Here is a 26,844-nt window from a genome sequence, read left to right on the forward strand (position 1 = left end):
ACGCAAAGTATCTAAATGTCGAGCGAGTATAAATAAATAAAGGAAAGCGCTTCTCACGATTTCATTTCTTCTTCTTTCGGAAACATTTTTTAACAAATTCATCATGAAACAATGGTTAAAACGGTTCCAAAGATAACTATTTTCAACCTTTGTTTCCAAGATTCATATAATATCGAGAGAATATTTCGTTCGAGAGGTTTTCCTTTCGAATAAATACAGTTTTAATTTAATACGTTGCTAATTTTTTCATCGTCGTTCCGACGCGCTCGCCGACAAATGTTCAGGAAAATTTCGATCGTCGGTCGATTCGAGCGCATCGATTAGCAAAATTTTGTCTCTCCTTCCATTTGGCAACGAGGAATTTTAATCGAACGGTTCGCGAACCAGCGGAGATTACCGTCCAGCGGTTTCGTCCACGTCCCTCCATCGACCTGATGTCCTATATCGAGGATTCTCGGTGCTTACAGGGAGTCGAAGTTCGATTCTCGATCGCTGGTCTGTAAACGATAAACAACATTCGGTTCCCTTAACTTCTAATTTACTATAAACGACGTTGGATTATCGTAAAGATACAGTTTCGAAATGTAGAAAACAAAAGACTCGGGTATTCTAGAGAGAGGTAGAATTTCGCTCGTAACTTACCCTGTCCGGGCTATAAAGAGGCGGATGCTGGGCCGGAAGTCTCAGCGTGCTTCCCAGATCCCTCTCAGCCATTGTGTGCCCCTCGCTGGCACTGTCCCTGGTGTCTCTGGCGTCTTTAACGCTGTTCCTTCGGGCGTCGGCAACTTTCGTCGGCGGCTGGATGGTCGTTTCCCCGCAAGATCTAGCCAGCGTAGATCCCACCTCCCCTAGATCGAGTCTTAGGAGCTTGGTCGGTGCTTGGATGGTCGTCTCTCCGCAGGATCGCGCGAGAGTCGAGCACAGGTCGGCCTGGTCCGCGGTTCGCAAAACTTTTGTCGCCGCTTCGACGGTGGTTTCGCCGCAGGAACGAGCCAACGTCGAATCGGCGTCCATTGTTCGCGTCACCGTTGCCGACACCTGATCAAACGTTTACACCATGAGTGACTAAATTTATTATCGAGTGAGGTTGCATTCATTGGAGTCACTATAGTAGTAGTATACCTGAAAACCTGCGCTAACCAGTGCACCAGCCGGCGTGGTCTGGGTTCTGATCACTTGGACGTCGGCTTCCTTGCAGTCCTTCGTGCTAGACACGCTTTGCTTTCTGTTCCCAGCAACGTGCGTGCCGTTATCGAGATAACTGAGCAGCTTGTGCTCCTCCGTCGAAAACGTGCTCATCCCAGATTTGTAATTTTGAGGCGACTGAGGCGCCGACCGATATTTCGCGCGCGGAATCATCACCGTCAACGATCGATCCCGTTGTTCGTCGTTCACAGGCACTGTAATTATTCGTTAGAGTCACTCGCGATTAGAAAATGGTAACAGGGCAAACGTAAGATTGTGGAAAACGAACCTGAGGCGGGCATCATGGTGGCTTTCCGCGCCGGATGCCTAGGCTTCCCGGCGATCTTGCGTGCCGGTCTTTTGGTCGGCGGAAGGGGTGCTATCATCTGAGGTGGCGGGGGTAAAACGTGCGGCACGTGATGAGGAATCGCCAGATCCGTGACGCTACCCTCGCTACTGGTATCTCCGCCGGTTCCAGGAATCATAGCCCTTCTGTCGCCGGCCTGTCGTTTTCGAATGGGTCGACGGAAGCACGCCATGCCCACGCATACCGCCAGAAGACCCAACAGTATCGCCCCGGTCGTAACCAGAGCAATCAGCAGCACTGAAAAAGAATTTACGACACGATTGGAACTCGAAACTCCAACGCTTGTCTCCGAAATAGTTTCCAATGGTTCGTACTCGTAAAAACTTTAACATTTTTTTAAATATGGAAAGGAGTATTGTTGACGTAGGGGTTGAATGGGTTGTTTCGACCGACCTTTCAAGTTAACTTGGCATCGTTGGCCACTGTGCCAAGGGAAGCATTCGCAGACTTCGTGTCCGTTCGTGTTGGTCACACAGTGTCCCTTGTTGTTGCAACTAGGGCAGCCCAGCGGAGCCTGGGAGCAAAACCTTCCAGGGTACGCTGGGTTTTCGGACAAATCCGCCCAACCCTCCTTACAGGAACATTGATAAGAACCTCGCAAATTGAAGCAGGCCGCGTTCGGCGAACAATCATGATGAGGTCCGTCTTCCTCGATCGTGCACTCGTCGAAATCGACTGCTTCGATCTGAAAGAAATTATTCTCAACGACCATTCACATTTAACCCTTAAAACAGTCGAAATGCGCGCTCACCGCGTCGAGATTCTTCGAGGCGAACACTTCGGTGCCCCCCAAACTGTAATTACTTCCGATCAAATACTTCCGGAGAACTTCTTTTAATCGCGTTTCGTTGGCGTTGTCGCTAAGTTGAACGTGGAACTCGACTTTCGTTGGCTTAGGCATGAAACTAGCTATGTTGAGACCTCTGTACACGTCCCTCAAGTCGCTTTGCATCAGAGTTCTGTCCAGAGCGTCTTTGGTTGGACCTACCAGCCTTCTGTACGCCGTCGACGTGGAATCGTTCATGCTGGCTTCGTAAGTCACAGGCTCGTTTCCGATTCGATCCAAGCCGACTCGCAAGGTGTACGTGTACGTTGCTGGAAATAAAAACAAATTGATACCAAAGCAGAGAACAGAGTGTTAAAAAATAATTTTTTAAGCTGCAAATCGACTAGTTACGTTTGCAAGGTCGATCAGGGAACATCCTCGCGAAACCTGGCCGGCAAACGCATCTCATTTCGGTTCCAACTTCCGAGCACACTTCCGCTCTGAAAGCTCTGCACTCGGGCGTGCATTGATTGACGATTGGTTGAATGGACACCACAGGTGCTCCAAGAACCCCGCCAGCCAAGACTCTGTGAATTTCGTTACCGGTCGGATCTTGCTCGTCTCTCGAGATATCACCGTATTCAGCTTCCACCTGCGAGAATAATTAATAAAAGTGACGGAACCCTCGTTGGGAAAGCCTATAGAAATTGAAGGAAATGCGTCTTACATTTACCTCTTCGGCGCCGGGCGCGGGTGGTTTCTGGTCGCTCATCACCACGAAGATGGAGTCGTTGTCGACCACGTTCTCGAACGACGAGGGCACTCTGGTCACCACGGATTGCAATATCGTCGACGTTATGGTCGCGACCACGCTTGTCGGACGTACCAAAGTCTCCGTGACCGTTTCCACCGTTGTGGATATTAGCGTGTGAGTGAGGAGGAGGGTTCTCGTCGTGGGCGGAGACCCTAACACCGACGTTTCCGTTCTCGTCACGGTAGATGTCTGGAATCGCGTAACCTATGTGGTAAAAGATCGTCTTCTAAATTTCAGAAATAAAATTTCCCTAACGCGTCTGACCATTAATCGCTGTTTCTACTTGCCTCGATAGCCAAGCCTCATTGTATCGCGCGATAATTATTTTATTCTTACCTCTTTAGGCTTCGCGTGCGTAGTCGTAGACTCCTTAGCAATTTTCCGTGTGGCACCACTGGCGACGTTCTTCGTTGTCTTGATCGTCGACGCGTTTCTCGTGTTGTTATTCTTCAGCAACGTACTCGTCACCTTTGTCACGGAACTGTCTACCCTGGTCACTGTGCTAGGCAACGCTTCCGTGGTCGTTTCGTTTTGCCGTTTATGTTTCGTAGCCTGCGAAACGATCGGTTTCGTGCTCTCGTCTCTCTTCATGGTAGGTCTTGGCTCCTTGTTCTGGCTCGCGATGGTCACTAGAGTCAGAGTTTCGGTTGGTTCCGGTCTCGTCGACGGTAGAACGTGACCGTGGTCGTAGCTGGATTCCAAAAACACCGGATGCTCCGGACGCTTGACAGGATTTCGCGGTATCTCGAAGGTGTGGGACCTGGTTGGTTCCACGTCTCTAGTGGTTGACGCTTTGCTAGGTTGAATGTGGTCCACTTGCAGTGGTCGTAACTTGGTCGGGACCACCACGCTCGGCGACAGCATCGGCGTCGATTGTATCGACACTCTGAAAAATTAGCGATCGTTTAATTTTGCCGAGTATAACATAAACTTAGCGAGACTTGAATTCGAGTATACGCGTTTGAATACCTGGACACTGGTCTCGTATCGAACGGTCGGACAGTGTAGATGCTAACGTGCTCCGTCATTCTCGTCTCGAGCGGCCTTAGGATCTCCGGTACGTCGACGACGACAGGAAGATCCACGGTCCCGTGTATAATTGGAATTTTCGACTCGATATCGTGGACGACCGGTATGTGGGAACTTGCCACGGCAGTAGCGATCTGAATTGATCCAGAAACAGCAACTGCTGGCCGAACGGTGGCAATTTCTAGCGGTCTTGTTGTTTGCGTTGCTGGCGGTGGAGGCACCATGTCCTAAACGATAATAAACGCGACACAATGGAGTTAACCAGAGTTAAGAATAGTAATTTTGTTGAAATAGATGAAAAATTACCTGTGAAAGCAACTCCACGATGAAGGGTCTCGCGATAGAGGGTCTTGGGCTGGGCGGAACCATGGTGACGCTGGGCAAGGGCGCGCCGGAAGACTCCTTAAGAGGAATATACTTTGGCGGGGGTTTCAAACCAGATTCGTTTGCAGTTGCGAAAGAGAATAGATCTTCCATCGGTCCACTGGTCGTAGTGATATCGACCGGTGGCGGAGACAAGCCTAGAACGTCGCGCGAAGGAATCGGTGGAGGTTTCAAGTCCTCCTCTTCCTTCTTGTTCGACTGATTCACTCCCACCGAGGGTCTCAAGGGTGGAGGCATCATGTCTCTCGATGGAACATCTATTCCTTCGATGTTACCTAAAATCAGAGGTTCTTATTTCACGTTAAATATTCGAATACACCTGTACACCTTTGGAATCATGATCTCTACCTAAAATGTCCCCGGTTGGTGTTTCGACGGGGTGCATGTTGGTCTGAGAATCATCTTGATCTCCACCCGAGGCGGCAAAGTTCGTTTGATAAGCCGTTTCTAGAGACTCCTCGTTCGTCTTCTTGTCGCCAGAATTACTTGCTGGAACCAGCATGCTAGGCGGTCGTTCAGTCTGCGTTTTACTATCGACCTCTTCGCCAATCACCTCGACGGGCATGGAGAACCTTATGTTGGGCCGTGTGTCCGGTTTCGAGTTGGCTGTCGTGATGGTTATGGGCCCAGGCACTTGGGGCTTAGGTTTGGTGACGATGTGAGGATACTCGGGATGGATCCTCGTCCCTGAACTCGGACGATTGTTTTCGAATCCCGAATTTGCGGTTTCAGCATTCGTCTGAGGGAAGTGGCCGTCGGTTTTCTGGGGGAACGTGCTGTTTCTGAAGCGGTTTCTCACGATCTCGCTCTCGTTGATCCGAGGCCTTGATTCGTCGAACCGTTGATCGTTAAGCTTCGCACCACCTTCCCAATTTAGGTCCACGAATCCTCCCAGCTGCAAATGACTTCGATTCCCTTTGGTCTCGTGACTCAAACTGTTGTTCGCGAACGTTTCCAGGATTCCTGGTTTGGCTTCGTTGGCCAGTTTCACCCGATCAGGTCTCGTCTCCGACGGGTGGGAGGTAATTTCCGGTCTGGGATACAACGCAGGCCTTGTTTCGACCTTGTTTACCATGGGTGGCCTTGAGTACGGTCTACCAGGCTTGTCCGATTCCGGTTGGAATTGAGGAATAATCGCTGGTGGCCTCAGGTCTATGGTATCATCACGTTCGTGAGAGTGGGTTGCAGACGTCTGTACTTCCTGTTGATGTTTATCGCTGGACGGTGGTTTTTTGTTTCCGTAATACATATTAGGTATGCCTTGCACTATGTCGTAGTCAGGCCTGTTCTCTTTCCGTTTAGACCCATAAGATGTCACATCTTCGGGCCCATTGTATACACCGAACGGTTTCCCTTGAACGATCGTCATATCGTGAGGCTTGGCATTGAAGTAAGGTCCTCCATAGGGCATTCCCTGGTTAGGTGAACCTTCGTTTTTGTGACCAAACGGAACTCCTGGGTGTAACCAGGCAGGTTTCTCCTTTTGATCTTGTACCTGATCCAGTCTCACTGGCTTTCCAACCACTATATTACCGGGAACCACGTTTCCATTCAATGTTTCGTTATTGCTCTGAACGGCGACAGTCTGGTCAGCCATCGTTTTCTCCGAGTCCTGATCCTCGTTCACGCGATTGTGGTACTTTATGTACTCCGAGGCGCCAATTTCGGAGTCCATAGTTTTCTCTGTTTGCGTGTTGCCGTGCCAAGTTTCCGACGTTCCTTCGTTGTGAGGCAGATTTTGCCCGAAACCTTCCATCTGACCGTTCATCGCCGGTTTGGGATCCTCCGGTTTCGGTTTGGGATTAGAGGGATTGTGGTACTCTATTGCCCCGGTTGGCACGTGCTCATCGGTGTGTTCCGTTTGCGGTCTGGCCTGTTGGACGCTGGGTCTCCTGTTCTCGTGATAGAAGTAAGGTGGTCTCTCCTGAAGATCGATGTGACTATGATGCCCGAACGGAGGATGTCTCTCGGTGGTCGTTTCTCTGATGCCGTCGCCCGGCGTCGGAGTAATTCTTGGGGGCTCGTGATGAACTTCGTGGTGTATGGGACGATGCGGAAGCACGAACGCGTTCGAATTCGGTGTTTTTGGCGGGGGTCTTTGCGGGCCACCGTACATAGGCTTTCTGATATTTGGCCTTTCGACGTAGATCGGTCTGTCGAGGGGACGAGTGGTCGTCGACCATATGAGTGGCCGTGGTCTCAGTCTGTTATTCAGCGGAGGCCGTGGCGGTTTCTTGTCCATCTTCCAGTTGGAGTTCAACATGATCTCGTTTCCCGAGTCTGGTTTGGCTAGGAGGATATACCGATGAGAATTATCCATCGAATTGGACACTTCGATTCGTCTAGGTGGAACGGCCGACTCTCCAGGTTTGGGGATCTTGGTAAACTGCCCATGGGATGGGGGATGGTTATTGGAATGCCCGTGAGAGTGAGTGGGTGGATACAACGCGGTTTCCGGCCGTATGTTCACCGTCTCCGGTCTATGGTGGACCAAGATCTCGGTGTGCACGTGACCTTGACCGCCCAGAGCACCGGAACTATCCGAGTGTCTGATCAAATGCACGTCGGATGGTTTCTTATCAGGCTTTCCCAAGGGCGCCTCCAACTTATCTTGTAGTCTTTCGTAATCGAAACGACCCGGCGATAGGGGAATGGTCGGTCGATTCGAGGAACTTGGTTTCTCTGGCATAGTCTTGAAATTGTGGGGTGGCGATGGTGGAACCATGTAATCTGCGGGGTCGTTTCCATTCGTATATTGCGGCAAGTCTTCCACCTGCAAGAGAACAGAATATTTAAAGTGTTTTGTTTATAGAATGTTGATCGTTAACTAGAAAATACGTATGTAGTCACAGTACCCTTTGGATTCCGATGAAACCTAAACCAACTTCGGATTCCGGGTACGGTGAGGGGTCGTCGAAGTACTGTCCGCTTATGTGCGGCTCGCTGGTGTCGCCAAATATCAATGCTTGAGTTCCGCCTTGAGGGATCACAACATTGGCTACTTGACTAGGTTGAATGTTGACCAATAAAGGCTGACCCGTCGATCTATCGATAACGTGGGGCACCTGGTGCACTATGGGCTCCGATGACGTGGGTTTCGATTCCGAAGACTGAACGACGATGGAGGAATCAGGGAGCAAGGGATCCCTCTGGGCCCACGGCGGTCGTTTTTGATCGTCGGACGGAACGTTGGGCCAGGGCTTCTTCTCCAGCGGCGACTTTCCCGAGTCGATTTTCTGCGAGTGTAAAATCAATTTAATATTCGAGAGTTTTGTAATTTTATGCAATTTAAAAATGTGAAAAGAGCGTACTTGATCATAGTGTAGACGGGGCGGAGCAAGTCTGAGAGGATCCTTTGCGCTCCACGGCCTCCTAGGTTTATCTGGGCTCCATTCTGGTTCCTTCGGGTTCGAATTCGGGTTCACGTATTGTTCGACGTTCGGTCTATCGGGTGGCTTCAACAACGGATCGTTCTCCAACACGTCCTGCTTGGATCCCATTCTCTTTGGCGGCGACGATTGAACAGGGTGCAACTTCTGAGGTTGTTTGGGCAACAGTATCGGATTCGTGTCGACTGGCATCGAGACCGGGATCTTCAGATGCTCCTCGTAAACCTGGTGCGCGGGATATATTTGTATTTGCGGACCTTTGTGACTCTGGAGTGTTTGCTGTTGCTGGCCGTCCTCTCGATCGTTTCCCAAAACTTCGAGAACAGGATGGACGGGTATGTTAGGGACAGGCAGCGGGGGTGGCTTCATCCCGATGTGCTCTTCGTCCTCCAAAAAGGTTTGAGGCGGTCTCGGTGCCATTATTCCCGGTTTGCCGATAATCACGTCGCTGTTCGCGGTAATTACTTCGCCCGGAGAAATTGGGATTCCATCCGCCAGGCTGGACGCCACCTTATGACGCGTTTCCGCGATGTAGTTGTGATTCACGTTCGCAAGATGAGCACCTTGAAAGTAAATTCTTTTTTTAGTAGGCCTTCGAATAATTTCGCTTGTTATTTGACTACTGTGGCTTTGTGCTTTGCGCGTATTACCTATATTTTGACTCTCGGCGGTCTCTATGTCTCCGTCAGCGAACTCTGCCACCGGTATATAAATTGGCGATCTTTGCGTGGTGACATCTTGGGCCTCTGCTTGCGGTATCGTGTCGTTTCTGCGAGATATCGATGGTTTCCCTTGCAGAAGACCCGCCATAGCTGTAATTACTGGTCCCAGAGCCGACAAACTGTTGATCCCCAATGATCCTAGACTCAAAAGGTTGCTCACTTGTAGATCACTCGTATTTTGATTCGGAGGTCGTTTGTTCTGACCGGCTTCTCCCGGAGCTGAGGCTGTCGAGTTATTTTCCTGGAATTAATTTTAATATTTCGAAATTAGTAACGGTTTAAACTATTCGTTTCACGATATTTTCCTTACTTGATTAATTTGTCCGACAGGCTTCAGATTCGGCTCGTTGACGACGGGAGTCGCCTCGGTTGCGATCAGACTCGTAGAAACTAACTCGTCCTTTTGGATTTCGACCGTGGAGCTGGGTTCTGGGAAACTGGTGGTCGTGGTAGGATCGATCTGATCCTCCTCGTCGAAGAAGATGATGGTCGATCCGGTTACGACGTTCTTCACCGGGTCGGAATGATGGGCCGTGGTTAACAGAGCGTTCATGTAGCCAGCATCCAGTAAACTGGGAGCTATCGACTCCGTGACGACGTTCTCCACGATATGAGATCGCGAGGACACTGTGGTGGACGTTTCTCCGTCCGCTCCAGCCTGTATACCAATCAAAATTTATAAGATATTTCTTACTTTTCTACTTTCCATATTTAAACGTACCTGAAGTAGCGTGGTAAAGTAGGTGAACGTCGTAAGATACGTTTTCGTGGCGAAAATTTGAATAGGTTCCGGGGTAGCGTTAACCAACGCAGTCTTCGTCGAGGTTTTCTTAACAGGAACTTTCTCCAGGACGACGTCGGTCGACGTCGCGACGTTCGTTCGAACCACGGTACTTCCTTTCTCCAAGAAAGTATTGTAATATGTGTAGGTGATATAGTAAGTCTTCATCGCGTCGGTCATGCTCTCCTCGGTACCATCCAGAGCTGTCAGAGTGGTTGTGACACTGGTTGGACGAGGGGGTGGCGCGGATTCCGTTACTATAAGCTGCAAGAGAAACAAAACAATTTCGTTTAAAGATCTTTTTCCTCTAAAAATATACATTTCGTAGGTAAAAATAAACACCTGAGTGACAGTGTCGCTCGTAGTTTCGATTCTGGTTCGTCCATCCTCCATGAACGTCTTCTCCAACATTCTTGTACTCAGGTACGTGTTCGTTTCCGGTTGCGGTGCCTCCGACGGCTCCAAAATCATGTCCAGATAGTGTTGGGGGGCGGTTACCGTATTCGCTATCACTTTCGTGCTGCTTTCCAAGGCGTCGTTCACGTTTGGATGATCGGTGTTCAACGTTAAATAAGTATAAGTCGTCTTGAAGACTTCCGTGCGCAGCGTGGGCGACGCCTCTAGCGTAACCGCGGCTGTTTCCGAGCCTGGTTTCCGGTGACGTTCCTCCGTGGCTGTATTTGCCACGACCTTGAACAGATTTTCTCAATGATCATCGACTTTACCTTTGCCTCTATCCTTTAATGGATCCGCGGACCTCGAAGCTGTAGAGTTTGAATTCCTTATTTTGCAATGACGAGTTTAATATTAAAAAGAACACGTACAAGTACAAGCTAACTTTTTACCTGTTGTTCCGTGGAAACGGTGGTCGTTCCGTCCTTGGTAATCGTGGTGAGATAGGTGAAGGTGGTGGTACAAGTCTTAGTAACAAACTCATTGGGTTTATCTTGCGGAAGCATCATGACGACGGCGTCAGACAATGTTAGCGTAGGCTGAGGAACAGAATTCTCCCATCGCAACGCTGGCGTCGGACCCGCTACGATCACCTCGACTCCGTTTGACATTACGCGAGTGGCCAGGTTGAACCTTCGGCCTTCTTCATCTTTCGCTTCGTGTTCTCCTGTCATTGCAATTCGATCGATTACAACCTGAACATGGTCTCGTTTCGGGCACATCGCGGTTAATAGGACTAACCGGTAACGCGAATTTTTTTAATTATACGTTACGTAAATATATACGACGTTTCTGATAGAAAGAACCAAACTTATACAGTGTTTAATCCTTCGCAAACTGGTACGCGCCTGAACAGCTCGTGCACGGTGCATCCTCGATCGATCGTTGCAGCCATTCAGGCGTCGCGTCATCGACGTCGCGTAACAGATAGAGCAAGAGTGAGAGAGAGAATAAGTGGTAACATTTGAGATCAACGTACGAAAGTAGAATGTACACATCGAACGTAACAACAGCAGATATTTATGTACAAAACCGCGACTTCATTTACAATATGTACACGTCTCCGGGACTTCTATTTTGTACAAGGGGGGAAACAATTTAGAATGCCATAAGCCAATCGAAGTGAAACTTGGAGGAGCATTTGTACAATCTCGCGCGAGCAGGTCGCCGCGAGCGGAAGTTTGTATATTAGTCTAAGGATTACTTTTTACATCGATCGTCGCGTGTCCCGAACGATTCCATCGAGCGTCGTTTTAATTATTTATTCCTTGTAATAATCCGTTCGTTGCGATCGGAAAGAGTTCGGGCAACGCAACGATCGCGATAGAAATGGCTCAGACGGCCGGTAGAGCTACTCACCGAGAACAGGAACTGGATTATACACAGACGACACGGAGTTTGCTGATGACTCCACGGTAGGAGTAACAGTCACCGTGACGGGCACCGTCAACGTAAGAGTCGTGACTCTCGGTCTGACGGTCGTCGAGGACGTCACTTTCGTCTCCAGTCCGTTCAGTTGCGTTACGACGTACGTGTACGTCCTTAATCGCGTCGACGTAACTACAGTCTCCGTATAGTAAACGCTCGTGCTCGGTTCTAAGTCGGGCGTGGTCTTGGTCTTGTGGTCGACAGTGGTCGGTCTCGTGGGTAAAATCTCGGGTAAGTCTGGCCTCGAAAGGGACAGGTAAAGGTCGTCGGCTAATCCCGCCTCGATGTCCTCGGGAGTCGGCGACGCGATGGACGTCGTCAGGGTCGGCAACTCGAGGCTCGGGGTGGCTTCGAGGACCTCGGCGGTCCCTCTCGCGTCTGACCCGGGTGTGTACTCGACTCCCAGAGGGATCACGCTCGGTATATCGGAATCGTCCAAGTAATTAGGGACGGCGGTGTCGCGAGATATCGACTGGGACGTCTCTAAAGGCAACACGCTCGCGAAACTGGCCGTCGCGTCTGCTGACAACGAAACCTCCGACGAGGACGACGAACCGTCCAACGAACTTTCCAACGATAGTTCGACCACCGAGTGTATCGGTTGCACCGTCGTTTCTTCCTTCTCGTCGGGTGTCGCGGGAGTTTTATCCTTTTGGTCGACGGGATCTCCCATCGAGGGACTCTCGGTTTCCGGGTTCGAGCTAGGCGTGGGCGTGGTTACATCCTCCGACACGGGGTCTTTGAATTCGGTCGAATCTGTCGCGTCCTTTGGCGAATCGTCGAGGTCCTGCGTCGTCGCGACGGTAGATTCGATCTCTTCTTCCGAAGAAACGTCCTTGATTTCGATCTGCGTTTCCGTTTGGGACTCGGGCGGTTCGGTGAACGACACAGAATCCTCCGTGCTCACCTGTGTCTCTTCTTTCTCGGTGGTTGTACTCACAGGTTGGGTTTCAGTGGGTATCGTTGTCTCGGGTTGCTCTTCGGGGATATTTATCACCGTTGTCTCGTCCACGGGTACAGTCGTTTCCACCGGCTCGACCGTTGTCGAGATCTCTTCTGCATCGTCCGTTTCCTTAACTTCCGGCCGAACTGTAGTAAAACTATCCTCCTGCAACGTGGTATCGAGGATTTCCGGTTGTTCGGTTACGTTTTCTAGCTTGTGCAACGTCTCTTCGGTAGTCGTAGGCGGCTGTTCCGGAACGGCCTCGGTCGTTGCTGCGTCTTCCGGAGTAGGCTTCTCCGTGGTCGCTGTTTCCTTCTCGGTGGTCGTCTCAGGCATTGCCCTGGCGTCCAACTTGTTCGACACGACGTTTTCGTCGACCTGCGATGGAACGGTCGCCGTCGAAGCATCTTCGGGCGTGGTTGTATCCGAATATTCGTCGTCGTACTCTTCGTACTCATTCTCGGACGGCGGGAAAAAGAAATTGTCCGTGATGATGATCGGAGTTTCGACGGTGGTTTCTTTCAATTCTATCGATTCGGTCTCTTCGACCTTTGTTGTACTTTGCATGATATCAGGAGTATTATCGATTGCATTGGGAGTTTCCTCCAATTCTGGCGTAATCGTTAAACCGACCTCTTGCTTGCCATCCTCCTCTTCCTCTTCAACGTCATCTTCTACCGAATATTCCTCGTCGTATTCGGTGGACGGGGCCGTGAAGAACCCGGTCGTGATGATGGCGAAGGTCGGTGTTGGTTGCACCGGTCTAACAGCGATCAGCTTTTTCTTGGTAATTCTAGCCCTCTTTTCGCTGGTGGTTGGCAGAACGGGGGTCGATTCGATCTTTCGACGCCTGGTGATGGTCACCTTGTGTCTTCCGGTCTCGCGGCGGGATGCATCGAGCTCCTCGCTGCGCGCAGAATTGGCCAACCCCAGCGTTCTGACACGAGTTACGACGATTCTCCGCGGCGTATGACTCGCGACGATCGCTGGAGGATCCTCCGTTCGAGAGACCAGAGGTCTGCGCCTAACCACGGTCAGCTTGTGTTGTCTGCCATTCTTTCTGACAACGGGGACGCGTATTCTGACCCGTTTCTTCGGCGTTTCCTCGAGGTAGTCGTCGCCGTTCTCGCCGTTCTCGTCGGTCTCGTCGTTCGACCAACCGTCTCTCTCGCGTTTGCTATCAAAGTCGGCGTGCGGATAGTCGTCGGGGCTATCATCTGAAAAGTCGACGTTTTGGCTGGTTTCTGTGGACGCGTTTATCCTCGTTGCTTCTCGTTACAACTACGCGACCGAGCAACCGAGCAGAAGGGGATTCTCGTCGAGCGTTAAGCGTCCGGTGGGTTAAACGACCATCCGATATTCGATCATACATTGTTTCTCGTGCACATAGTAGCGGTTATCCCCATCGCGCGGTGTGTTTACTGCGATGTTGTCCGACAAACAGGGAGGTACCATGCGTTGGGTTTGTTGGTCGTGTGGGCGCGCGTGCGGCGGCGGATTCAAGGCTGTGTTAGTAGATGGAAGTAAGAGGACGACGCTCGAAGGGGGAGTGTTCGAAGGAAAATAATAGAAGAAAGACTGGGGAGAGCGAACAGGACGAAGAGTACGGGTACCGAGAGTCCAGCTAGCGCGTGGCTCTCGGTCGACCGAAGCTGCGAGCTTTCCACGATTCTCCGGCCAAGAGATAGTAGAGAGAAATAGATAGAGATAGATTGTGTCGCGGATTCGTCGAGGAGCGATCCTTGGGGGCTCCGCTATATTACACGGTCAGCGAGCCGCTGACCTCCCCCGCGAAACGCCCGGAAAGGTCGTCAGCTTCGGTCTAGGTGGGTTTCCGCGAGTCGCAACTTAATTAAGAATGGACAGTTAGGGGAGAAGGGGGAAAGATCGGTGAAGAGGCTCGTCAAGGATCAGGCGAGGATGGATGTGGAAATGTGCCGTCCGACGTCACCCACTACGCTCTCGAGACTCTCTGTCGGTGCGTGTGCGTCGTTCGTATCCTCGCTGCCCGCCAGAATAGTCGGTTCTTCAGGACCCGCGTGCAAGGACGGCGGAACGGAAGGTCGAACCTCGACGGTATCATCTCCGGCGGCCCGTCGCTTCCTGGACGAGCTGACCGTGTCGGTCACCTTTACGGTGCTCAGAACGGTGCTGAACTCTCCTGGCCTCCGCCCGGAGACGTAGAGCGTCACCACGCTGGATTCCTCCTTCGGGGCGGCGGAACGTTCGTCCTTCTTCTCGTTCGATTTGCCTCGGCTGTTGCGCGGCCTGGAGGACTTGTAGTCGCGCGCGTCTTCGTCGTCGGAGTACTCGTAGCTGTCCTGCTTGTAGTCCGAATCCGCGGGCTGGTGCCTCCTCTCGACCTCCCCTGGCAGCGTGTTGCTCTGGGTGAACGGGGTCGCGGCGAACAGAGGGTCCAGCAGGGGATTGGGGTTCTTGGACGACTGCTGGGGTTGCTGGAGCAGCAACAGCAGGGAATTCAGGTTGGCCGCGGGCAGGGCCGCTGTCGGGGTCACCACGACCGTGTCCGTGATGAACTCCGTCGCGGTGACGACGCCGGTCGACGTGTCCACCAGAGTCGTCAGGATTTCCTTACCCCGGAAGGTAAGGGGGATCACGGTGCTCTGTTGTTTAGTGATCGTGGTGACGTAGGATGTCGTGCGCGTGTTGTACTGTGTGGACGGGGTGCCCTGGGGCTGGAGCAACGGGTTCGCCTGACCTAACTGACCGAGAAGCAGCTGCGATAGCAGGATGTTCGCGAGCGGGGCGTTCCCGGAGAGAGACGATTGCACCGTGGAGACGACGTTCTCTACGGAATAAACGGTCGTGGGCACGATCACCGATTGCGAGGCTCTGCGACCCCCGAGGGTGGTCAGCGTGTGGGAGACCCGAGTGGTGGGCGTCTCGTGGAGCAGGAATCGCGTGACCTCGGTTTGACCTTGCACGTTAGTACCGGTCACTTCGCTAACGATTACAACGAGCGGCCTGCCGTCGCCACCTGTCACGGTGCTATATTGAGAGGGGGCTAAAACTTCGGTGCTAGGCTGGGCCGTTATGATATTTCGATGCTCCGTGATACCATTATTTACAACGGGGATCGTCACCTCGGTGGGGACGTAATGCGTGACCGTGATAGTTCCGTCATAGTCTGGGTAAACGGTGGGCGATTCCCTAATGTCCTCGAGAGATCCTTTCGATCGCGAGGACGACGTACCCCTTCTACTACCGTTTCTAGTCGCAGGTCTGGAGGGCGCGCGAGATGGAGGCACTCGCCTCGAGTTCGAACTCGACGATTCGGAGGACTTGTTGGAACCGTTTTTCAACCTCGGGGGTCTCACTCTGTCGGTGGTGCTCGTGGATCGACCGTTGTTTCTCGTTCCCGAAGCGCTGGGTCTTTTATAGTTCGATCTGCTCGACGAGGCGCCATCCTTTTCTCTTAACGTGAATTGTCTGCCATTGTTGGACGCGGGGGATGGTTTTATTCTGGGCGCGGCGGTTCTGTCGCCGTTGGACTGCTTAGCTCGAGGTCTGACTTTGCTTTGACTGAGCTCCGTCGACTCTGCGGACGTCTTTTCCGGATTGTTAGCCGTCTTCGGAGGTGGCCGAGACGTCGTCAGTGACCTTCCGCGATTGTTGTAACGAGCAATCGGTTTTGTGGCGGATTTTCCAGTGTCCTCCTTGCTGGACGTATTTTCGGTCACGTTAGCCTTATCCTCGGCTTTCGAAGAACCCGGCTGACTCGGTCGTCGAAAACGACTCGAATAAGATCTTAACTGACTCGCCTGTCGACGAGTTCTTCTTCCTCTCGTGAAAGGCCTGGCTTGTAGCGACGGTCTCACGGATTTCCCGGAACGACGATTCACGTTCGTGGTTCTGTCCTCGTGTTCCGAGCCCTCGTAATCGTTGTCGACTATTTCCTCCACCGGCTCGTCCTCAAAGTTCTCTTCGCCGTCATTCTCCAGCTCCTCGTTGGGCTCAATCTGCTCCTCTGTAGGCAACTCTTGCTTCTTCCCGAACAGACCTCGAGGCGGGAAGAGGCCTATACCGCTCTGACGCGGCCTAGTAGATATCGGAACGGTCGTCCTTCCGTTGCTTCGGGAGTTGCTGACTTTAGGAACCGTCGGTGAAGTGGGTCTGTTCAAATTACCATTTCTCCTGGTGGTGGTCGGTGACCTGGCCGTCGTGGCCGTTCTTCCGGAATTGTTCAAATTGATGGGTCTGCGGAACCTCAGCAGAGGATTGGTCGATCTTCTGGAGGACTCCGTGGTCGTTTGCAAAAGCGCCGTGACGGTTTCACCGCCGTCGATATCCTCCGTGTACGGTGTCTCCTCCGTTATTAGAGTGGTGGTAGTGTACTCGTTGGCGTCGTTTTCCTGATCGTCGTGTCTGACCGTTGCCTGTCCTCGAAGCAGAGTCGAAGACGGACGGATGGGCGATCTGTATCTGGTGGACGCTCCGGGGAACGCTGAACTCGAAGCTCGAGTCGCAGCTCTGGCCGAGGAACCTCTGATTGACGTCGGTCCTCGCCTGTTCCCCTGGAAGACGGACGACGGGGATATCCTGGACTGTTGTCTGCCTCTCGTGCTTCCTGGCACGGTCGACGCGTAAGAACTCGCTGTATTTGGAGAGACTCTTCTGCCAGCGAACCTCCTGGAGCCCGACGGCGAGAGCGTCGACGAGTACGGTCCTATCGGTGAGCTGATTCGACCTCTGGACGAAGCGAATCTGTTGCCTTTTCCAGCCAAGGTTGCTGTTATAGTGGGCGTTATATCCGTTCTGGTAATCGTAGTTGCTCCTTGCGCTCCCTTGCGTTTAGGATTGAACGTCGGTCTGTTTCTCGAGGCAAACGGCCTGATGGCCGGAGTGAACGACCTCTTTTTCGTCGAGAACGTCAATCTCGACTTCTTCTTGGAACTCTGTCCATCCTTGCCCTCCTCGTCCTCTTCTTCCTCCTCTTCGTTCTCTTCAGAGTCCTCTTCCTGGTCGGGAGACTCCGTCGTGGGGTCTTCGGACAGGGACGATTGGATCACCGCCGGCGAGGGCGAGATTTCTGGAATTTCCGTTGGTTTGGTAGGTGGCAAGGTCGACGTCGGAGCGATGTTGATCGTCGGAGTCGCCGATAAGAAACTCGAGGTGCTTTCGATGATTTGGGCGTACCTGCCCTCGATGCTGGTACCGATTACTTTCGACTGGTAATACGTGGTGGTTCCATTGTTCTCGATCTGACCCTGTATCAATCGTACCAGACCGGTTCGATGACCCGGAACAGGCGAAACGGTAGCCTTCCTCTCCGCGTCGATCTTCGTGCTCGAAGTACTCTCGATGACTTTGGCATACAGGCCGTCGAACAGGGTACCAATTTGTTTCGTGGTGAAGTAGATCGTCGTTATTTCGTCAGCGTCCACGACGCTACCCTTGTTCAAGGACAACACTCCCGTCGGAAGAACGGGAGTAGGAACGGACGAAGACGGTACTGGCGGCTTCTCTATTCTCGTCGAGCTCTCTACGACTTGAGCGTACAATCCGTCGATGTACGTGCCGTGTACGTCGGTCGTGTAATGGGTGGTGGTCCCGTCGTTGACCTGGCTCGATCGAATCGTCGAAATCAGACCTATTTTTGGCTGTTCGGTAACCTTTGACGGCGTGACCGGCTTCGCCTCGGTCGCCAGGCTCTGTTGGTACACCGGACCGTCGATTGCTCTACCGGTCGCTACTTGTTGCGTCGCGACCACTTCCGGAATCGAAACGCTGGTCACTGTCTCTAGTCTGCTGTTCAATATGGTCTCGTTACCGATGTAAGAAGTCGTAAAATACGTGTACGTGGTATAGTAGGTGGTGGGTTCTGGCGAAACGGTCGAGGTATCCGTGGGAGAGACCGTAGGGACGTCTTTGGAGGTCGTGGTAGTCGACGTCGAAGTCGAAGACGTTTCCTCCGTTTTGGACGTTTCCGTCGGAGCGATGTCCGAGGGCGTTACCTCGTTCTCAGCTGTGATCTTCGATTCTTTGTCGGTCGTCAGACCGTTTTCCTCTAACGAAGTCGTTGGCCTGTAAGTCATGATGACGCCAAGCTCCACGGTCGGCGTGGCCGCGATTCCTGGAGTCACGACGTTGCTGACGGTTTCCTCGCGACTCGTCGTCACGGTGTCGCCAGCTTTGTAGAAGGTCGTCCAATAGGTGAACGTTGTGAAGTAAGTGACGGGCAAAGTGCTCGTCTCCACGGGTACTACGGCCGTGGGCCTGATGGTTTCCGTCGCGACGTTGGTTACAGTCTCGAGGCGACTGACCACGTTCGTCTCGTCACCCTTGTACATCGTGGTGAAGTACGTAAAAGTCGTGTAACTGGTTTGAAGAAGAAGCGTAGGCGCTGGTTCCACGTCGTGGTGGTTCGACTCCGACAATTCTTGATCCTCTGGAACCGCGTTTCGCTTGTCCATCGCGTCCAAGACCGTTCCACCGCCGGAACTAGACGAGGACACCACGTCTGTGACCATGGATCCTAACACCTCGCCTTCCACGGGAGGATTGGGTGTCACTTGGGCGTTTACTTCGAAACCACGGAAGAGATTCTCGCTGCTCGATTTATCCTCCACCGTGGTGGAGGATTCTGTCGTTTCCGATCTGGCTTCGAACGCGGTCGTATTTTCATCCTCGCCGGTGGCAGCCTGCTGCTGCGCCTTCTTCGCCAGAAGAAGCGCCTCCTCTTGGGATTTCTGTCTCTGGAGTGCTTCCAGATAGGCCAAAATCTCCGGAGGAACGGCTGGTTGATTAGGTTGCTCGACTTTCGGCGTCGTTGGCTCTAGAGTCTCTTGAGTGGCCGGTACCACGGCGGTTGGTTGAATAGTTTCCGTCACCACGTTCGTGAACACCTCTGTTCTGGTTTCTATTTCCGTTTCGTCGTCGACGAAGATCGTGGTGAAGTAAGTGTACGTGGTGTAATAAGTCTTGATCTGTTCCTTGGCAGACTCTGTTGGCAGAACCGGAGTCGGACTCGGTTCGATGATGGGTCGATCGGTGTCCTCGAAGTCGTTGACAGTTATCTCCGATTCCGTGGGGATGTTCTGATCGGTGGTAGTATCCTGTTCTTGCAACGTGGTCAGAGTATCTTCCGTGGTTTGTTCCAAGGTAGTAGGATACTTCTCGGTTCCCTGTTCCGGCCGTGGGACGACCGAGGGTAGAATGCTTTCGGAAGTTCTCGTCGAAGATATGGCGACGGATTCGTCTTTCTCGAAGAGTCCTGCAACGACCGCGGATACGCCGTTGGGGCCGACGGTCTGAGTAATGACGTTCGTCTCGACGACCTCGCGGCTGGAGACGCTGGACGTGTTCTCCTGGAAGAACGTCGTCAAGTACGTGTAAGTGGTGTACAGAGTCTTGAAGATCAGTTCTATCTCTTCGTCTTGCTTGGTGGTCTGTTCTTCCTCCGCCGCACTGATCAAGCTCGGAGCGGTTCGAATCGTCGTCGGTTCCGCGTGTACCGTGGGAAGAACAGCTGTAGTTTCGCTCGGCTGAATCAGCTCCGTCAAGTAAGTGACCTCCGATGAAACCACTTCCCTGGAACGTATCGAGGTGGTAGTTTCCACGCCATCGGGAATGAAGAAGGTCGTGAAGTACGTGAAAGTCTTGTACACGGTAGACGGGAGGATCCTGGTGGCAAGCGTGGGCTTCTCCTCCGTCTCGGTGAACCCATGTTCCTTGCGATTATGCCCAAGATCGTTCTTCGGACTACCACCTTTGATGCTACGTCCTTGCGGATCTCCCGGCAAGATATCGTTTGGAATCTCGTCGTTCAGGACCGGTGCAGCCGATTCGGTGGTCCCTAGAACCCTCCTAGCGCTCTCCAAGATATCCTTCAGGGTAGTCAGCACACTGTCGGTGGTGTCCCTCAACGGAGTGGTCAGTTCGTTGATCTCCGGAGTTTCCTCGCTCGTGGCGATCGCTCTTGGTGTGGTACCGGTCGTAACCTCGAACGTGGTTTCTTGTTCGCCTTCGTTATCCTCCGCGACGGTGGTTCCGTAATCCACGGTAGTATCTTCGGTGTCGTAGATCCTGGTGGCTTCGTCGGGGAAAAAGTAGACGTTCGAGGACGTGTGAATGATTTGAGCATAGTTGGTGCCTATGTAGGTACCGTAAATGAGACTTTTATAATGGGTGGTAGTGCCATCCAGAGAGGTGGTCGAATCTAGGACCTTGAGAAGGCCGGTGGGTTTCAGAGATCCCGTCTCCACGTCCGGCACCAGGAGCAGTGGCTCCGTGGACACGGTGGACGAGTCGATTTCGTAGTCCTCGGTGACGCTAGGTTGAATGTTGGCACTGTTGATAGCGTCCAACAGAGCATCGCCCGATCCACCCTCCGAACTGTACGGTATTTCGAGTCCAGGGTGTTGTACGGTCTTCTCTTGACCAGCCACGATACTCGTGGGCCTGATTTCCATCACGGCGATCCCGTCGTCGGGCCTGAGTGTCGCATCTCCTTTGATCGTGGTGGCGGGACGACCCGCGGGGGCGGGCGACGTGCTGGGGGAGAAAACGATGACGGTTTCCCCGACGGTAGTGGTGAAATCGGCGAAACCGTGATAGGTCACGGTAGCTAATGGCTTCGTGTCGGGCTTCTTGGGCGCGAGGGCTTTCGGCTGAGGCTTGAAGATCTTCGGCAAACGGGGCCTGAAGTTCTTTGGCTGTTCGTCTTCGATGTTGTCGAAGCTGCTGGCCACGTACTCGTGCTTCACCGTAAACGTTGGTAAATTATCCGCGGGTCTGACCTTCGCGGGTTTAAATCTCTGAGAGTCGGAGTTGATCTCCCGTCTGCTGAATATGTCATTTTCCCTGGATAGTTCGTCCAGTTTGGTCGAGGCCTTATCGTCGTCGTCGTTCCTATTTCCAGATTCCTCCGCTCTAGGGGATTCTATCTCTTTGAGAGCCTTGATAGGCGCGTTATCGAGAGCCACCCTGAGCTGCCAGTCGTCGCTGGGCGCTCGTGACGGGTACACCAGGTAGGGACTCGGCGTGTCCGGGGTCGGTTCCTTCTCGTAAAACACCCTGCTCGACGTGGACAGTATCCTGGCGTAGAGACGGCCATTGTCCAGAGTGGTACCGAGGACCTGGGTAGCGAACTCCGTGCTAGCACCATCTTGCACGAACGTTCTCGCGGTTTTCGTCAGCAGACCGACCGGTGGGGCGGATTTACCGGGTCGCGCCGGGACTAGGAGGACCGTTGTCACACCTGATAAATTTCGGTAGTCGAGAATTATCGCGAATTCGGGACAGTCGTCGCGCGTAGACCGGAAGGAGTCGCGTACGGGGGCCGAACGGAATCAAGGGACGGTCCAGTCGTAGTAAATTCGTTCGAGTCGTGTTTTTTTTTTCACGCGTTGCCAATGGTCGATGTTCGTGTTTTAAAAATAATAATTTTGTTTTGTTTGTTTTGTTCGATCGAACGTGTTGATTTGTATTTGTTGTTAGATAATGTAAGTCGTCGGAGAGACGGAGTGGCGGGCGGACGTTGGAGGCAGACGGCATCCAGTTGTTGACAAGAGTTGAAGGCGAGGAGCAGGCGGGAGCAGTAACAGAAACAGAAAAAAAAGAGACAGACGATCTTAGTAGACGAGTAATTCTTGTTCGTAACCTAGAGCACCTGCCACGGCTTCGTACCCGTTACCATGTCGCGAGTATCGGTTTCCGGGATCGTCGCACGTTCACGGCCGAATCATTTCGGATCGTGCGCGCGTCCGAGAAAATCCAAGAGAAAAGAAGAAAGGTACCAGGCGTTAGACGCGTACGCGTGTGTCGCGGCTCGAGGGACCTGAGAACCCGTTTCGAACCTACCGTGTCCGATTATCCGATCTAGGCCCGTGCGAACCTACAATTAATTTCGCGTTTCGACGAGTGAAAGTCGTCTCTCTACGATTCGTTTCCTTTTTTTCTTTCTTCTATCCTCTCTTCGGATCGATTATCAAGTCCCCCGAGGCTACGTTTTGCGGTATGTCGCTTGCCAGGATTCGAGCCCTCGTACCCACGGAAACGACACGCAACGTGTACGAGAAAGAACGAACAAAAATAAAAATAAAATAGACACAGAGAGAAAGAGACGTTTCGAGAAAACATATTTTTTATATACATTTAGAGGCCGCACCTCGCGTCGACACGCACAAGTGAAGATCTTTTAGAGACAAACCGTGCTTTACTGTGAGAAGAGACAGGTCAGACAGCAGAGACGAGAGAAACAAGCGAAAGAAAGAGAGAGAATTGCACTCGATCGCCTCGCTTCGAATTATCGACGAACGATAGAATAATGGTGTTGCAAAATGTATACTCCGAGTTTAGGAAGTAGTTAATTTTATGGAAGTTCGGTTGCAAGTGCAATTCCACTGTGAGAATACAAGTATGATGCAAGACAAGCAGGCATAAGAAAATCGAGAGGCTTACCTTGCAGATCCCTTTCCAATCTATGTGCTCTAACATCTGTCAACGATTCATCGTCTGAAAAAAAGAAAACGATATCTCTGTTATTGTTTCGGCGTAATAACGACTATGGGCATTATTTTCATCGGTAATTTGCTAATAGTTTTTTAAATACTTCGGTATTCCAAATATGCTGCACTGTCTGTAAATTTAGTTTTCCTTCAGAGAAGAAACGTAAAGTTCGGTCGTGTATAGCGCTACTGTTCGATGGAAATTGCGCGTAATCGATTCGCTGTAAACGATCAGCATCCGTTGTACAATAGTTGAGGCGTTGCATGCTAAATATTGAATAGGTCAGTCGAGGACGTGTAACGACACCTCCGTGGAAAGAAGCAGTGGGTGGTGAAGGGAAGTTTTCGAAGGATGCGCGTGTTCTCGAGGCTGCATTTGGTCATCGTGTAGTTTTATCGATATCCGGCGATTAAAAACGCATCAAGAACTATCTTGGCAACTTCTATAAATACTCTATAGAAATATTAGATGGTTGATTTACCATAGAATCATCGATCGACATTGGCTCCTTTTTTAAATTGCAAATCTTCACGAAAGGAATAAAAGTGTTACGTATTATTGCCATTAAAAGGCCTGCGTCACACGCACGTATATGGTAAATACGATAATGCGTGTATCTTTGTCAGCGGAATTTAGAATCATATTTTAATTAGTCGATTGGAGTTGATCCCTGACCCTTGCTGCCTCGACACCTTATATCGAAACTAGTGCTTTCGATCTAGGAAACGTTTTAAAATACCCCGATAGAGAAATATTCGTGAATAATGCGTAGTATAACTATTATTATCTTCGAGTTTTAATCATTTTTAAATGATACAAATTCTTAGGACGTTGCCTGGTCCATGCCAGAAACTTTCCTCGAGACTCGTGACCGTGTAACAGGGGATTTTAATCGTCGACGAGTTGTCATCGAAGCCGACGAACTTTGGAACGCGATCTCAACAGCTGTTCGCGATAACGAAGCGCGGAAACAAGCTGTTGCACGTGTTCGGATAAATAAATGACAATTACGTCCGCAGGAATTACGGCAGCGAGTCGGAAAAGGACAAGCAATAATAATAATATTAGCGTGAACGCATAACAATCGCGTAGTCGTAACGTCAGCACCATTGAAGCGTCGCTCGCGGTCGGGTTGGGATTTTAGAGTAAGGCCTCGAATTCCACGGGACGAAGTAAGTAAACCGGTAAAGTCGCGAGTACCGGCGAGCGAGATGGAGAGAGATGGCAAGCGTTAGAATCGGGAAAACGTTGAATAAGGTGTGCGTACGTGAATGAGAGAAGAAGAGGTTCCAGGTGTCGACGATGCTGAAGATGTCGTCCGGGAGGCCGCGACGTACAGTTATCTGACCGACTCCTTTCTTCTCCTCGCGAGAATATTTCCCCCGCCGACTCTACTCGCGCCACGTGCACACGAACAACACCGCGTGCACGATGTTTACGCGCACAGCTCGTAACGAGATCTTCCCCGATACCGGATGCTCCTACAAATTAACTCGTTCGACCCGGTTTTCGCTCAAAAGACATTTAAAACGCGATAAACCATTATCCGAGCCGCCAACCGCGACAATCACGGTGCAAGGTATTTTTTACAAGAGTCTGAAATTTGAAAGACGCGTGCTGGTCGTCTGCAACGCTCGTAGAACGAAACCGTAAAAATCCGCGATCCCGATCTTCTTCTTTTAACCCTGTTGGTCCAGGGAATCGTTCGCCGCGATGTTTCATTCATCCGTCATGCTCGATTTACCGAGTTCACCGACTTCGCGGAATTTCGTTCCGACTTGAATGGCCGTCGTGACCCAGCTTGCCCTACCACCTGTCTCACCTGTTCCGCCGTAGTCCGTTAGCTTTTAATTGAGGCGTCTCGGACGGAAAAAGGGCGGATACTCGAAAATACACTATTCGATACATCCACCGCTAACATTTATTCCCCTCTACGTTTCGACTTGAGCATTAATATTTCTAAATCTTATCTGGCCATTAAAATGCTTCGTAAACGTGGGAGGAACGTGTGCGCGTTATGGTTGAAATAACATAAGGTTGAGTTCAAACAGAAGCTCGATAGATATTACATCATGAGAAGGCGTTGCAGGTTTCATTCACCTCTGTTGTTCTCCAATTAATACTGTTTCAGCACTTGACACGGGTAGTTGATTCCACCTAACCGACGCTTACTGTTATTTCACTGAAAGTTCTATTCCAAACGACCGACGGCGGTTTGCGTTTACACTCGGGTTCTTTTATTACAACACTATAGTGTCCACGATATTATCGCGCAAACAGACCGTGTAAACTATCTTTTGCAAGCTCGTAGGAATACTCGTAACATCGAAAATGATCCGTGTGTCGAAAATTGACAGCCACCGGACCAGACATCCGGTTATCCAACGGTGGTCGTTTCTTGGTATTCCGCCAATCGGGACCGATGTACTCTCGTGGTTCGAGGTCATCCTCTTCCAGGTGCATTGGGTCAGCTGGTCGGCTTCGTGACGCCCTTCTTTCTCCGACAGTCTGGCCTGAGGCCAACGGGTGCCGTTTTACCGCCGCTGCCAAGGGGGCCATTCTGTTATTCAATGGTCGGCGACAATGGCATCCGTCGATTCCGTTTTCACGCGGGAAACAGTGATTCCACGGCCACGCGGTGACAAATTCGACTAGCATCATCCGTGTAGCGAAACGTCGTTCAAGACAGGCAAAATTAGGAACGATGCATTCGGTGGAACAGTGTTAATATGGTTACGATTAACGCATATTCGTCTCGATAATAAAGCTTCATCGAGTCCATTATCTTTTATCGCAACAGACGAAAGAAAATCGGAAAGTCTCGTCCCAGTAGGCGCGATTAATTTTTTTCCATGCAATCGACCAGCCCAGATAAACTTCTTAACCTCGTACACGAAATATTTCTATGGAAAACTACTGTTTACGCCCGATTATTTGGAGACTCGGCGTCCTCGCGAATTTATCGAAGAAGGAAAACGAAATTCGGCGACAGCCAGGAACGTGACCGCGCACACGGGGATGTCCGTTTCCAGCATGAAGTTGCCGACACGCTGACCCTGAGGTAAAAACGTGTCGCAATTTTCAACAAGCTCGCTGTCGAGTTAACCCAGTTGTCGTCCGATGCAAAACACCAGATCTCACTTTCCGTCGTGGGCGGAGTCGTTTACCCTGACTCTACAACACGATTGATTTCTCGATCGATCGTTTTCACGCTAGCGAGTCGTGGATCGCTCGTAGGACTATGGACCATCGTTATCGAAACTCGCGGACACCGTGTTTAACATACATGGCCGGAGATTACGTATTATCGGAAGAAAACATCCTTGAATTATTTCCATCGTGATGCTCGTCTTACAAGGAAAGGTCAAAATTTTATACCGGAAATCAAATTTTTGAGATACGTTCGAAATATTTTTAAATACGCTCAAAATCGATGATCTTATCTTTAAAGCATTAACTTTGAATCCGGTGTCAAGTGATATCCATTATGTTTTTCACAGTATTGTCATATCTATTTATTTTTTAAATTTCTTTCCTATTGCGTAATTCTCCAAAAAATCACTAAAGTTTAAATGACAAGCTTTATCGCTTGAGATTGAAAGGTCGAAATATCTGAGAGGTCGAACAAAGTTAATTATTTTTTGATATCCGACGATGCCCCTAAAGGACGAAAATAATATATTTTGTGAATTAATTGTAAGTCATTTTTTAAAGATTTTGAAGAAATGCATAATTCGATCTCGGTGGGTGAAATACAATTCTGACCTTCCTCGAAGTTGACTCATGTAACACCGGCATCGTTGATATTCTTGGGTCATTAAAGTCAACTTATACGCTTCGGGTTCGCAGCTATCGAGACCTATGACTCAGGGTCGTCTATGTCAGCTTGAGGCCTCGTGGCCAACTGCCACTTAATTTAAAGAAATTTTTTTAATCGGTGTAAACATTTCTGTATTTTCTAATTATTATCGTTTGATAACATATTATCTCTGTTAGGCCCATTCCTCAAATAATTGAACTAGCAAAATAAGCAGCTCACTATTTTGTGTCCATGTATTTTTGTTTATGGAGGATTCTTTTGGCTTTGGTGATCATAAATATCCATATATTTAC

At 50.9% G+C, this 26,844-nt stretch overlaps 2 protein-coding genes across 2 annotated transcripts in view; both read right to left on the reverse strand.

The window, feature by feature from the left end:
- Positions 1-341: 341 nt before the first annotated feature.
- On the reverse strand, positions 342-13,633 carry LOC122396706. The gene is made up of 21 exons (XM_043395329.1): positions 13,612-13,633; positions 11,250-13,505; positions 10,283-10,557; positions 9,780-10,127; positions 9,378-9,701; positions 8,967-9,314; positions 8,585-8,897; positions 7,857-8,497; positions 7,401-7,781; positions 4,894-7,318; positions 4,468-4,820; positions 4,102-4,388; positions 3,469-4,018; positions 3,046-3,336; positions 2,730-2,970; positions 2,304-2,647; positions 1,946-2,237; positions 1,475-1,789; positions 1,123-1,400; positions 643-1,038; positions 342-497 (listed from the first exon to the last, which is right to left on the reverse strand). The coding sequence occupies exons 1-21, from the start codon at positions 13,631-13,633 to the stop codon at positions 462-464; spliced, it is 10,716 nt and encodes a 3,571-aa protein (XP_043251264.1). The 3' UTR covers positions 342-461.
- The window catches only part of LOC122403352 (mucin-5AC-like), a 56,593-nt gene continuing 43,142 nt past the window's right edge, over positions 13,394-26,844 (reverse strand). Inside the window, exons 2-3 of the mRNA XM_043406873.1 lie at positions 22,684-22,737; positions 13,394-21,481 (exon numbers count right to left, since the gene is read on the reverse strand). Coding sequence (XP_043262808.1) covers positions 14,172-21,481; positions 22,684-22,737 — 7,364 coding nt within the window. The 3' untranslated portion in view covers positions 13,394-14,171. The remainder of the gene's footprint in view (positions 21,482-22,683; positions 22,738-26,844) is intronic.

This window comes from Colletes gigas, unplaced genomic scaffold, assembly GCF_013123115.1.
Source record: "Colletes gigas isolate AHSC1104 unplaced genomic scaffold, ASM1312311v1 Colletes_gigas_Sc00001, whole genome shotgun sequence".
NCBI lineage: Eukaryota > Metazoa > Arthropoda > Insecta > Hymenoptera > Colletidae > Colletes > Colletes gigas.